The 14,915-nt window shown below is 44.1% G+C and overlaps 1 protein-coding gene across 1 annotated transcript in view; it reads right to left on the reverse strand.

Annotated features, from left to right (window-relative positions):
- Positions 1 to 4,263: 4,263 nt before the first annotated feature.
- Positions 4,264 to 14,915, reverse strand: part of NCDN (neurochondrin) — a 39,420-nt gene continuing 28,768 nt past the window's right edge. The window contains exon 7 of the mRNA XM_077481728.1: positions 4,264 to 5,610. Within this exon, the coding sequence (XP_077337854.1) occupies positions 5,174 to 5,610 (437 nt within the window). The 3' untranslated portion in view covers positions 4,264 to 5,173. The remainder of the gene's footprint in view (positions 5,611 to 14,915) is intronic.

The following is a 14,915-nucleotide window of genomic DNA, read 5'->3' on the forward strand; positions in this document are numbered from 1 at the left end:
TCAGGAGGAAACCAGTGGCTGCAAGAAGCACATGATTTGCTGCCACTTTTCAACATTTAGTTGCATACCCCTCTGCAGGGGCAAAACTTCAGGCAGAGCCCCAGGCTTAGGTTGCTGCCCCTGCTCACCCTCCCAAGGCCCGCTGGGCTGGATTGGATGCCGATCAGGGAGTCCCCTGCAATTTAGCACAGAGACGGAAGGAAACATAATAAAACACTCACCAACTCCTTTTGCCTCATTTAACTGACTGGCAAAATCAGGCTCAGGATAGTCCGCCCCAGATCAAATTACGCCACATGAGGATGCAGATGCCAAAAGGTTTAAATTGCCCACTTGAGCGCCAAGAAAAAAAAAAAAAAATAGCTCACATAGTGCAATTCCATTTAACCACTTGCTGACTGCCACAAACACATACACATCAGCAGAATGGCACAGGCAGGCAAATGGGTGTACCTGTACATTCCTTTGAATTTGCAGCCTATGGGGCACACACGCCAAGCAAGTGTACCCGCAGGTCCCGCAAACTTGTTGCTGCAATTGTGGGCCGCCGGTGAACGAGGAGAGGCCTCTCTAAACAAGAGGTTTCCCTGTTCTGCCTAGCAACATGACAGTGATCTACTTCTCACCGTCATCAGGAGCCGTGATCTCTGGCATGTTGTAGTGAGTCCATCTCCCTCCCCCCAGTTAAAATCACTCCCTAGGACACACTTAACCCCTTCCCTGCCAGTGTCATTTATAAAGTAATCAGTGGCTAGTTGTAGCTCTCATCACTATAAATGACAATGGTCACAAAATAGTTTCAAAAGTGTCTGATGTATCCGCTCTAATGGCGCAGAAAATATATAAAATGCTATAAATCTAACTCCTATTTTGTAGACTTGTTTGCGTAAACCAATCAATATACACTTATTGCGATTTTAACCAAAAATTAGCAGAATACATATCGGCCTATACTCTGGAAAATTAGTTCTCTTATATATTTTTGAGAGATATTTATTATAGCAAAAAGTAAAAAATATTGTTTTTTCAAAATTGCCACTGTTTATAGCGCAAAAAATAAAAACCCGCAGAGGTGATCAAATACAACCAAAAGAAAGCCCTTTGTGGGGGGGAGAGAGATCAAACGTCAATTGTTTGGGTACAATGTTGCGCAACTGTCAGCTAAAGCGATGCAGTACAGAATCTCAAAAAATGCACCGGTCAGGAAGGGGGTAAGTCCTTCCAGGGCTGAAGTGGTTAAGACACCAACTCCAATTCACAATTAAAATTTCATAATCCAGATTCGCCAGCACACCGCCTTATTGTGTGGAAACTATCTCCTGTGTCTCACCGCACTCGCAGGCCACATCACTTCTAGGTCCGTGTATAGTCCCCACCCTCAGACAAAGCTGTAATGACTAAACATGTCAGTATGGGACTATACGCCAACTGGAAGTGACCTTAACATGCCAACCAGACATAGTTATAGAGAACTAACACACACTGTATTTTACCAAATGCATTGGGACGTCTGCGTTTACACACACATTAACTTTGCTACCCCAATCTCAGTCCGTATGGTTCAATATTGAGTTAGCCCACCCTTTGTAACTTTTTTTTTTCTTTTTTCCTTCCAGGGGTTGGCTTGGCCTTGGCCCTTTAGTTCCAGTGAAGAGAAATTCTTAAGGGGTCGGCATACCAAGACATTTGACAACATTTTATGCTTCCAGTTTGGGGATGGCTCGTTCCTGTTCCAACATGACTGCGCACTAGTACACAAGGCAAGGTCCATAAAGACATGGATGAGAGAGTTTGGGGTAGAGGAACCTAACTGGCCTGCACAGAGTCCTGACCTCAATTCAATAGAACACCTTTGGGATAAATTAGAGGGGTGACTGCAAGCCAGCCCTTCTTGTCCACATCTGTGCCTGACCTCACAAATTCACTTCTGGAAGAATGGTCAAAACATTTCCATAGACGCTCCTGAACCTTGTGGACAGCCTTCCCCCACAAGAGTTGAAGCTGTTCTAGCTGCAAAAGGGTGGGCTAACTCAATATTGAACCCTATGGACTAAGACTGGGATGCCATTAAAAGTTCATGTAAAGGCAGGCATCGCAAAACGCGACGCTAAAAACTAGGCATTGAAATAGCTTTTTTTTGGGGGGGGGGGGGGGGGGGGCACACTAATACAGGCTTATGTATATGAGCAGCCTTTTTGCCCTCAGTGGCAAAGCCGGTTTGAGTTACCTAGTTCTATATGGTCAAAATACTGTTTACTACACTAATGCACTAAATTAGATTCCAACACTTTTTCCTAAAATAAAAGGAAAGAAAAAAAAAAAAAAAAAAAAGAAAAATTTACAGAAGGGATATACCAATATGGCCAACATTGGTCCAGGTAGTAATGGCTGTTCAAGGGGTATTATGAATTTCCCAGGTTTAGTCCTTATATACACACAAAAATATTTACACTTCTATAAAAAATAAATCCCCTTTGGGTGATTTACTGTATATACATGGAAAAGATTTTAACAAACTGTTGTAGCTCCTTTTGTTATTCTGAAGAAATAGCAGTTTGTCTGTGCCCCATGTGCAACGTGAATGTGAGTGGATTCATAATTATCAATCAGCTGCTGCACCTTCAGGGTTCTAAAGGGGAAACTAGCAGGGTCTGCATCCTTTAAGACCTCAATTTCCCTTTGGGAGCATCTCACCAAAAGTGAGATTTTTGTTGCAGGGAATGACCAAAACAGTAACTCACAAACAAGAAAATACACTTTCAGGGGGTGTTCTGTACATCTGTGTGTGCTACCTACAGGTGGCCATATTGCATGTTACATAGAATTACAGAGCTGCAGACTGAAAATAAAAGGCAATTTGTAATAACATTAAATTATAATAGGACTTGTGTTGCAATTGTATATGCCATTTTTTTTCATTATTTGCTCATTTTTTCCTTCCATTAAAGTGAAGTTAGCCTTTAAGAGTTAGATGCATAAAGATTTAAAAAAAAAAAAAAAAATATAACAGTATTCCAGCTAACAAAAACTTAAAGTGGTTGTAAACCCTTACAAACCACTTTGACCTACAGGTAAGCCTAGATTAAGGCTTACCTGTAGGTCCAAGCAATATCTCCTAAACCTATATGGTTTAGGAGATATTTGCCCGAAAACAGGCACCGCTGTCTACGGCGCATGCGCCATAGACAGCGGCGCGCAGGCGCACTGAACGCGGCAGTTCCAAAAAATGGAGCTGCCGCATTTGTCGACTCCCGTGCGCATGCGCGGGAGTGACGTCATCGCGGCTTCGCCGAATGACAGCGGCGGTGCTGCGAGACGCCACCAGCAAGATGGATGCGGCGGACTACAGGGGACAGCGCGACTTCGCTGGCTCCTGTGTCAGGTAAGTGACACATAATGGGCTACTATGCGATGCATAGTAGTCCATTATGCTTTTCCTTTGCAGGGAAAAAAAAAAGAGGAAGTAAACTCCTCAGGGTTTACTTCCTCTTTAAGGGGTTGTAAAGCTTTGTTTTTTATTTTCTAAATGGGTTCCTTTAAGCTAGTGCATTGTTGGTTCACTTATCTTTTCCTTCTAAATGTTTTTTTTCTGTCTGAATGTCTCACTTCCTTTTCTCCTCAGTAAACTTCACACCATCATCCGAACGGTGTTTAGTCAGCGAGAACGGCTTACTGAAGAGGATCAGGAAGTGAGAAATTCAGACAAAGAAAAAAAAAAAAAAACATTTAGAAGGAAAAAAAAAGGTAGAGTGAACCAACAATGCACTAGCTTAAAAAGGAACCCATTTACAACCCCTTTAAAAAAGGCCCAACTTTCGTGAGAGGCCTTTTTTTTTTTTTTTTTTTATTAAAAAAATGCATAAACACACTCGGCACAATGACATGCTTTCGATGTCCGCTCTCTAGAGCTTAGTGAATATCAAAAGCCAATAGTTCAACCCGGATGTGGGAAAAAGTCTGTTCACCTATACTGCTGTCCCTGCTGGGCTTACAGGTTCAACTGCAGTTACCATCTCTGCCACTCGACTTCCTAAACTACTGTGAAAAGTAGTCTAAATGAACATGCGTTAAAATAAGAATTCCTAAAACGAATGTCTAGCCAAAGCAATTTTTTTGTTGCATAAACATTTTATTAAACCTTTAAAAAAGGAGGTGTAAAAAGAAAATTCCAAGTACGGTACACAATCACAGAAGTCCAGGCTCAGATAACCATTGTAATGACATATGAACATGGAGAACAAAGGCCATTTATGGACGTGTTGGTAGCGATTCTAATCTATACCCACTCAATTGAGAAGCATCGGTGATTAATGCTATCCAGAGCTGTTTTATACTCACTTTCTACCCTGCTGGCAACATTTTACCAGACAGGAAGCGAGAGGAACTCGCAACCAAACACCAACACACAAATAAAAGATTTCTGTACTTGTCGGAAAACAAAACACTTTTCTTGGAGTCCATTGAGGGACAGAGCAAGTCTTTAGCCTTTGGTTATAATGCCACCTACATGAGGCCCAAAGCTAGCCTAAATTAGCCATTTACTGCACAATTTTAACTGTATGTAGCCTCAGCTACATACAATATACAGCGCTGTATTCTGGCAGAGGGACAAGGGGCTTCCCTTCCCATTCCTGAATGATTTCCAGGGTTTTTTGTGTTCTTTGAATGAATACAAAAGCGTCCCCTGATTGGCTGAGGTGGAAAAGCAGGCAAAGATCTCTGCCTCAGCCAGAGAAAGCCTCGTATTCATTCACTGAATACAAAGCTTTCCGTGATGGCCGAGCAGTGCTCAGCCCATTTTGTTCCAGGAGTGGGACAGCTTTTGTCCCACTGCTGGGACCCAGCACTGTATATAGTTATTACAGCGCACCCAGCAGGCACACCCCCTTTTAGTGCAGTAGAAAGTTTGGGTCAAGCTGGCCCACGCAAACTATTGAAAAAGGGACAACACTTTAAGAAAATGCTTTTCTATAGTGGAGTAAGGGAAGGCTATGATCCATTAGCTTTATATTTCTGTCTGTGCCTTATTTGCAAATTTATCATTATTTATTGCCTTCGCAAACTGCTTTGAGCAGGACAAGTGCCATACATTGTTCTAAAATTTTAGAATGCCAATATCCAGAGATTATGAGAAAAAATAAATTTTTCACTGTAAAAAAAAAAAAAAAAAAAATCACATCATTTTAGACAAGCATTGTTTCAGAGCAGCCATGCCATATAAATTGGCCAACTCCACCCCTCCGTTCTGAAGGATGAATTCTCTGCAAGGCGCATTGCTCTGAGCCAGCTCTGTGAAAAGGCCCTGCAGCACTTTCACCATTTCCAAGTCAACAGACGCTGGTGAAACCTGGCCCAAGAGAGAGAGTACACTGTCCAACCAGCCAGACTCTAGTACTAATGGAGACAACCAGGACAACAAAGGGAGGCAGGCAGAGAATGCTTGTACTCCAAGGAACCACAATTCAGATATATCTGCCCAAACAGCAGAATACTCTTCACAAAGCACAATGTGAGGTTTTCCTGTGTCAGAGTCTTTGGATGAAACGTGAGAACAGTTTAAGAACTGAATGGCCGCCTTGAAGAAGTTTCTAGAAGCGTCCTCCTGTAAAGCTAAGAGAAAAACATTTTAAGCTGATTTTCTTTTATTAGATTACTTTTTTTTGTAGAATAAAAGTTGAAGTATGTAGAAACCACACCAGTTTCTCTTATAAAAATGAATTTAGCATATCAAGTACTCTTTAGGTAATTTCAAAGCATTTAAATTGGGTTGAACACCAAACTGACCAAATCCTGGGAAAAATGGAGGGCAGACGTCCCATCCTTGGGTGCGGAAGAGTGGGAGGAGTGTCTAACCTTATACATTCACTCTAGGATTGCCACACAAGACAGGTTTATACAATTTAAGTTCCTGCATAGGGCTTACTTCACCCCACAGAGGTTGGCGCTAATTTACCCTCACAGAGACCCTAACTGTCAAAGATGTAAACAGAAGGTGTGTACCTTCTGGCACATGGTCTGGTCCTGTCCCAAACTCCAGCCCTACTGGACGGCAGTGGTTTCTACGCTGAATGATGTGACCGGGTCGAACCTCCAGGTTGACCCTCAAACCTTACTGTTAAGACATTTGGCAGATACAGAGGGGGACAGGTATTATAAATTGTGTCTTAACTTCTCATTGTACTATGCCAGATGTGAGATTTTGTTGAGATGGAAACTAGAAGACACCCCTACCCTTGCCTCATGGAGGCGATCGGTGACCATGGTGCCCCTGTATAAGCTGACCTATGAAAGACAATGCCAAGGGAAGTTTGATAAAATCTGGTCCTCCTGGATAGATGCCTCTGCTGACCTTGAGCCCCCCTCCCCCAACTATGATTCGGACCAGGCCAGTTGAGATTCTCCCCCCCCCCTCCATTATCACCCTGACCTCTCACCCCCCCCGGCTCACATGAATTTCAGGTACCTACATAATGAATGTGAGGGTTCACCAACGATGACATGCATTTCTGATTGTGTGGAACTGGTACTCAGACACCTGTACTGTTGGATCATTAACTAAAGGATGACTGCCGGATGAAGGTGGTGTCTTTCTATACCTGTATACCACCGGACTTACTATGTTTTGCGCTGTAATGATTTGTCTAATAAACTCTTTGGTTTAAAAAAAAAAAAAAAAAAAAAAAAAAATGGGTTGAGATCTGGAGTGGGACTTTTCTTGTTGCCCGTCAAAAAGGTCTACGAAGCTATAGATGACAAACCACTATCCAAACATTTTACAGGAAAATGGCTAAACAGTATTGAAATTAACTTGCCATGGAATGTGTATGTGCAAAACCACAGTAACTATGAGAGATGTGGAAACTCTGTGCATCACACCTCCCATACTGTTCTTGGGCAATCAATATCTACACATTCCCAAGTGATTGGATAAACATGTCTGCTACCTATAAATATTAGGGTATTTTCCTGACACTCAGAGCTAGGGAAGTGGCTCAGGGAAGTGAATTTATAATGCTTATCTGAGTGGTCAGAAAAAGGGAGACGAGCTGAAGTTACTGTGCAGAGCTCAGTGAGGTGTGCTCTGACAACCAATTAGGAGGGAAGGGGCACACCCGCCTTCACACAGTACACAACAGAGATGAAGCCGTCAATCAGCTGGCGATCCCTCCAGTCGCTTTTTCTCTTGGCGTCAGGAAAATTTTACTCATGCTGATAGGAGGGAAAAAAAAAGCACCAGACACTTTGTGCTCTTAATTGAGACAAGTACACACTATAGAATGCTGTACTTTATTCACGTTTGAGGTTTACAACCACTTTAAGCACCAGAAGTAGACCCCCCCCCCCCCCCATGCACAAAGCAGAAAATAAAGCAATTTTTAACCCACCCCTTCCACTGTCCATACACAATCCTTTTAGCCTAAACACCCCCCCATACATCTACAGTGGGGCAAATAAAGTATTTAGTCAGCCACCAATTGTGCAAGTTCTCCCACTTAAACATGAGGAGAGAGACCTGTAATTGTCATCATACATATACCTCAACTATGAGTGACAAAATGTGGACACAAATTCAGACAAATCACATGGTCTGATTTTGGAAAGAATTTGATTGCAAATCATGGTGGAAAATAAGTATTTGCTCACCTACAAACAAGCAAGATTTCTGGCTCTCACAGACCTGTATCATCTTTAAGAGGCTCCTCTGTCCTCCACTCATTACCTGTATTAATAACACCTGTTTGAACTTATCAGTATAAAAGACACCTGTCCACAACCTCCAACAGTCACACTCCAAACTCCACTATGATGAAGACCAAAGAGCTGTCGAAGGACACCAGAAACAAATCGTAGGTATGCACCAAGCTAGGAAGACTGAATCTGCAATAGGCAAGCAGCTTGGTGTGAAGAAATCTACTGTGGGAGCAATAATTAAAAAATGGAAGACCACTGATATTCTCCCTCGATCTGGGGCTCCACGCAAGACCCCATTTTGACCTCACATGCTCCACCTAGTGAATGACCTGCAGAGAGCTGGGACCAACGTAACAAAGGCTACCATCAGTAACACTAGGCTGCCAGGGACTCCTGCAGTGTCAGACGTGTCCCCCTGCTTAAGCCAGTACATGTCCGAGCCCGTCAGATTTGCTAGAGAGCATTTGGATGATCCGGAAGAGGATTGGGAGAATGTCATAAAACCAAAAAGTAGAACGGTTTGGTAGAAACAACTCGTTGTGTTTGGAGGAGAGAGAATGCAGAGTTGCAACCAAAGAACACCATACCCACTGTAAAGCATGGGGGTGGCAACATGCTTTGTGGCCATTACTCTGCAAAGGGAACAGGACAACTGATGGGGTCATGCATCGTGAGATTTTTTTTTTTCTTTCAATAGATTTTTATTGGATTTTATCACATACAGATATAACAAAACAAAAGATAAGGAAATAAAGAAAGGTAAGGTAGGTTAGGTTATTGGACACAGTAAAACAAGAAAATACCTGGTACATACAATCACAACGTATCTGCAACATATACTATGTAATTACTGAGATATGAGATAACTTTATTAACAAGGTTTAAACCTAGTGGTCCACAATTTCCAATTACTGTCAAAGGTTTTGCAAGAAAAGGAGTTAAGTGCCAGCAGTCTTTCAAAGGAGTGGTTCCTATTCACAATAGCAATCACCTCAGAAAAATTGAGGGCTAGAGAACTCTTCCAGTTACGTAAAATTAGGTTACGTGTTGCCAGGAGAATATGTGTTACCATGGCCCTATCGCCATATGGAAACCTATCTATACCGATGTGTAAGATAGCCAAGTTGGGGTTCGGGGGCGTTAAGATACCTGTAAGATCAGATATCGTTCGGAACGTCTTGTTCCATAGGCCTCTCAGACACTTGCATTCCCACAAAACGTGTATCAAGTTCCCTATGTGACCGCATTGCCGCCAGCACTGAGGTGACGAGGTCGGGAACATGACCGACAGTCTGTAAGGAGTGTAATGCCACCTATGTAGTATTTTCAGGGTCATTTCCCAATGACTTACGCAATGGGAGTATTTTTGGATGGTTCTGAGGGCTGAGAGCCATTGGTCTTCAGTAAAGGTAGCTGCTAAGTCCTTTTCCCATTTGCTAAAGGTAGAGTGTTTGTGAAACTGTCTTTTGTCCTGGAAAATGTTATAAAACAGGGAGATACCCTTATCATTGCGTTTCGAGTTTGAGTAGAAATCCCAGGCTTTTGTGGGTATTGAAAGGAGGGGTATTGGGCGTGAATTCAAAAAGTGATGAGTACGAGCGCAGGAGAACCACAGGGAGTGCGATAGTTCGAATTTTGAGATAATGTGGTCTACCGACATAGGCACTGTGCCCTGGAACAAGTCCTGGACATAGCATATATTTTTCGCTTTAAAGCGTGACGTCTGTAGCGAGGGGAGTTTGGCGGATAGAAGTTCTATAGGTAGGTCGTATTGTAACCCAGTCGTTGCCGCACTCTTACATTTGAGGAGATAGCACCATGCTTGTAATGACACCTGTATAGTCGGGGACATATGACTGGTCACCCAAGGGTCCCAGGCATCGCTGAGCAGAAAGTCCACAGGACTGTTTACAGGAAGCAAAGAAGATTCGATGTCCACCCATTGCGGACTTTCTGCAGAGCGGAACCAGTATTTGAGTTGATCGAGTCTAGTGGCCCACATGTAATCTGTGAGATCTACATATCCAGCCCCCCCGAACTCTTTGTGGGGCAGAAGAACCCGACGAGGACATCTGGCTCTTTTACCCCCCCCCATGTGAATTTCCACATACTTTTGGACAATGCTTTAATGTATTGAGTGGGTATCGGGATTGGTAAGGAGCGGAAGATGTAGAGTATCTGTGGCAGTATGGACATTTTATAAGCTGCTATTCTGCCCAGCCATGATATTTCTTTCTTCCCAATGTCCGCGAGTTGTCTGTCTACGTTAGTCAATAGCGGTGTAAAATTTTTCTCTACAAGAGTGGATGTTGTGCTCGTCAACGTCATGCCTAAGTAGGTGATGCCGTTTTCAGACCAGGAGTAAGGAAGAGTAGATTGCAAGAATAGTTTAGTGGATGGGTGAACTCCCAGGTCTAAGATCAATGATTTGGAGTGGTTGACTTTATAATAGGATATGTCCCCAAAATCCGATAAGATTTTGTGGGCTTGGGGGAGGGAGTGTAAGGGGTCTGTTAGTAACAGTATAATGTCGTCAGCAAACAAGTTTATAACATGTTTGGATTTATTAAACGTAAAGCCCTTGATGAGGCCGTTTGCCCGTATAGGATTCTGCCAACGGTTCTATAAGGTTGAATATGGTGGGGGATAGAGGGCACCCTTGGCGAGTGCCGTTAGTAATGGTAAAGGATTTGGATAATAGACCCGCTGTGTACACCTGTGCAGATGGGCAAGAATAAAGGGCCAAGATGGCATTAAGTATTGGACCCTGGAAACCAAACTTGTCTAACACAGCCTTCATATAGGTCCAATACACCCTATCGAACGCCTTCTCCGCATCTACAGAGAGAAGCAGAGAAGGCGTTCGCGAGGACCGCGCATGGTGAATAATATTAACAATTCGCCTGGTGGCATCCGAAGTTTGCCACCCCCTCACAAAGCCCATCTGGTCTTTAGAAATGAGGTGTGGTATGATAGTCATCAACCTATTGGCTAGTACTTTTGCGTACATTTTTGTGTCAGAGTTTAGGAGAGAAATCGGCCGAAAATTGGAGGGAGTGGTAGGGTCTTTACCCGGTTTTGGTAGAGTCACTATGTGAGCTCTCAGCATCTCAGGGGGGAAAGAGGAGGTCTGTTCAGCTTTCGTGAAAACTTCTAAAAGGTGTGGGGATAGCAAGTCTTGGAAGACTTTATAATACCGTATTCATTCCCAAAGCCGTCTGGACCTGGGGATTTGCCAGAAGGCATTGAACTGATTGTTTTCTGTATCTCCCGACACGTAAACGGAGCATTTAAATAGGTGATATGATCTGCGGATAGGGAAGGGAGATTAATATGCTGCAAGAAGGATTGAATTCCGTGCATGGACGGTTGGGGAGTGTCCATGTCATTGCGGAGGTTGTAGAGGGCCCCAAAGTATTCTGCAAATTGGTCCGCTATATCCTGGGGGTTTACTATTTTGTGGCTGGTGAGAGGATGTAGTAGGTGAGCGATTTTAGAACGGGTGCGCGCCGCTTTGATTCTATGGGCTAGGTACTTTCCCGCACGATTAGCGTTTGCATAGGAATTAAGTTGTAACTTACGGAGGTATCTATCAAATTTTTGAGTTAGTAAGTTCCTTAATGTATTCCGAAGATCAGTGAGCATAGTCGCTGTAGCGGGTGAAGGGAAGGCTTTATTGCGCAAGTCTAATACGTGTATCTCCTTCAAGACTCCCTGAAGTAGTGCATTGTATTTTTTCTTCTCCCTGGCCCCTAATTGTATAAGAATGCCTCGCATGAAAGCTTTGCGAGTGTTCCAAAGGAGAAATGGGTCAATACCCGGGGTAGAATTGGTTTGGAGGAAATACCTGAGATGCTGAGAGATAAGTGGAGCAAGCTTAGGTTCCTGAAGGAGCCGAGTACTGCAACGCCAGATAGGTGGTGAGGAGGCGGCACCATGGGTGTCAAAGGACAAGGAAATTGCAGCATGGTCTGACCATGAAATATCATGTATCTTAGTGGATCGGACCCTCTGCAAAAGCCATTTGTCAGTCAGGAACATATCAATACGTGAATAGGAGCAATGTCTTGTGGAAAAAAAAGGTATAGTCCCGTTCCATAGCGTGCTCACATCTCCAGACATCGAAAAGGTCTTTGGTGTGAAAAAGATTAGGTAGAGGTGAAGCCCTGCGTTGGTGAGTTGCTGTAGTATCCAAATTGTGATCCGCAATGAGGTTGAAGTCCCCTCCAATGAGGAGGTTTCCATATAACATGGAATCAGCCTTTTTGAGAACCCGCCTGATAAATCTCAATTGGTGAAGGTTAGGGGCGTACAACGTCACTAAGGTGAGAGGCTGGGAATCAAAGTCACCTGTTAGAATGATAAATCTGCCTTTGGCATCGATGAATGAGTCCTTGGGAAGAAAAGACACTGTTTTTGATGGCTATCATGACCCCGCCAGTTTTTTTGTTAGGAGTACATGCTAGAAAAATGTGCGGGAAATCCTTATGCGTACAAGTAGGTGTTTTCATTAGTTAGAAGTGAGTCTCTTGAATGAGGAGGATGTCTGCCTTCTGGGTTTGAGCCTCCCGCCATAATGAAAAACGTTTGGCAGGGTGATTCAGACCGCGCACGTTAAGGGATAGACACTTAATGGTCATTGGGGTGGTGCGGGAAAAGTTTGTACTGTAACAGATGCAGGGTACTCACTGCGTCTGCCTCTTGTCAAAGCAGGAGAGGGTGCCAGCGGTTCATCTGCAGGTGTAGTCAGGTTCCAGGCGTGTGGTCCACCGTGTCCAGAAAGGGAGAAGGAAAAGAAAAAACAAACACGAGGCAAAAACAAGTAACTGTTGCATAGTAAAAAAGGATCTTACAACTGATCCGCGTGCAGACATGTCTGCTGAACTGAGCAATAGGGTGATCGGAGACTGATAAATGACTCCGTCAGCCAGAGAGACATAACGTGAAAGTCAGAAGTTGTTCAGGAGCCGCTCCCAGCCTGATGTTTGCCGTGACGTCTACGCGTGACTAACTGCCATTCCTCCCTGAGGGGGGGAGGTTGTGGCGGGCGAGTTGAGACTGGGTGTGGGTCATGCAGGATTCCCCATTGTGTCAAGGTTGCTATGCCATCCTCCAAGGTGTTGACGGATCTTGTAACCCCATTGTATGTGATTACAAGTGTGGCAGGATATTTCCACTTATGTGGAATTTTGTGGTTCCTTAAAGCTTTGGTAATGGTAGCTAGATTGCGCCTTCTCTGCAGAGTGTGTCTTGAAAGATCCGGGAGTTCAAGTCAGCATACTGAGGAGGTATATTGTCAGGGTTGCTAGCTGCTTGAAAGATCTGTTCCTTAACGTGGTAAAAGTGAATCCGCAGAAGAGTGTCTCTAGGCGTACCTTCTGGTAAAAATGAGGGTTTAGGGATCCTGTGTATGCGGTCCACTATCAAGTCTTGTGCAGTCAGGTTAGGCAGTAGAGAGGAAAATAGCGTTTGTGCGTATTGTAAAAGTTGCTGTGCAGGGACCGATTCGGGTATACCACGCAATTTAATATTGTTGCGTCTACTGCGGTCTTCAAGGTCAGCGACCTTATCCTTTAACCAAGCTATGTCCTCTCCCTGTGCTGAGTGTGCGTCCACCATTACGTTATATGTTGTGGAGAAATCCTCCATCCTGCTCTCAACTCTGTCCACTCTGACTCCCATAGCTTGCACTTCCCTGTGACATTGATTAATGCCTTGTACCATATCACTGTGAAGAGCTGACCGAAGTGAAATCAACATTTCTTTCAGTACTGTGTCAGAAATTGGCTGGTCAGTTGTGGGAAAGTCAGCTATGGGATCTGGGGCCTGGGTATGTGAGGCCTGTGCAGCCTGCATGCCTGAGGTAGCGCTTACCTCCATGTCCTGTTGTCTGTCAGGGGAGAGCAGTCTAGGCTTAGACTTGGCCGGGCTCCTTGTCGTGGGACTCGGCGTCCCTGAAGACGGATCACTGCGGATATCTGTGTGTCCTTTGGACATGAGGGAGACGCCTTTGAACGTGTTGCTGCTGTGTGCGGCCTGTGGCTCCGCGTCGTGAGGGCGCCGTCCGCCGCCATTTTGCGGAGGTCCGCGGGTTTTCGCCGCGAAGAACTGAGCCATTTTCTGCGGTTGGATCATGTTCTTTCGTCGCCTAGACATGTCTCTGCCGTTCCGCCGATGGTTCCGTAGGTTCGGATGTGTTTTGTTGGCCGGTGCGCTCCGATGCGGCGAAGTCTCTCTGGAGGATGAACGGAGCTCCGGAATCAAGCGTCCATCTCGGAGCTCGTTCGCCACGCCCCCCATGCATCGTGAGATTTTGAGTGCAAACCTCCTCCTATCAGCAACAGCACTGAAGATGAAACGTGGCTGGGTCTTTCAGCATGACAATGATCCCAAACACCCCAGCCAGGCAACAAAGGAGTGGCTTCGTAAGAAGCATTTCAAGGTCCTGGAGTGGCCTAGCCAGTCTCCAGATCTCAACCCCATAGAAAACCTTTGGAGGGAGTTGAAAGTCTGTGTTGCCCAGCGACAGCCCCAAAACATCACTGCTCTAGAGGAGATCTGCATGGAGGAATGGGCCAACATACCAGCAACAGTGTGTGATAACCTTGTGAAGACTTACAGAAAATGTTTGACCTCTGTCATTGGCAACAAAAGGATATATAACAAAGTATTGAGATGAACTTTTGATATTGACAATTGATATTTGATATTTCCACCATAATTTGCAAATAAATGCTTTAAAAAAATAAAATAAAATACAAATGTGATTGTCTGGATTTGTTTTCACATTTTGTTTCTCATAGTTGAGGTATACCTATGATTAAAAAAAAAAAAAAACATGCACAATTGGTGGCTGACTAAATACTTTTTTGCCCCACTGTATATTCTGGCAAAGATAACTCCTAACTCAGTCCCGTATCCATATGGTCAAGCCACAGCTTCCAAATAGTATCAAACCTCTTAGATAAATTCCTCAAAGAAAACATGCCTCTCATAGGAGATGGATCTATTCAGATCAAATATTTAAACAGATCTAGTCAGAGGGTGAGAGGAGGTCCACCTAATGGCAATTTGTTCCCTAGCCACAAAGAGCTTTTGCAACAGTAAACCATCTTGGTGGTTTAAGCACTGAGCTATCAAGACCAGTCATGGCCGAAATTGTTGGCACCCCAGAAATTTCCAGAAAATCAAGTATTTCTCACAGAAAAGTATTGCAGCAACAC

This window comes from Lithobates pipiens, unplaced genomic scaffold (genome assembly GCF_037356315.1).
Source record: "Lithobates pipiens isolate NorthernLeopardFrog02 unplaced genomic scaffold, aLitPip1_a1.2 Scaffold_16, whole genome shotgun sequence".
NCBI classification, from domain to species: Eukaryota; Metazoa; Chordata; class Amphibia; order Anura; family Ranidae; genus Lithobates; species Lithobates pipiens.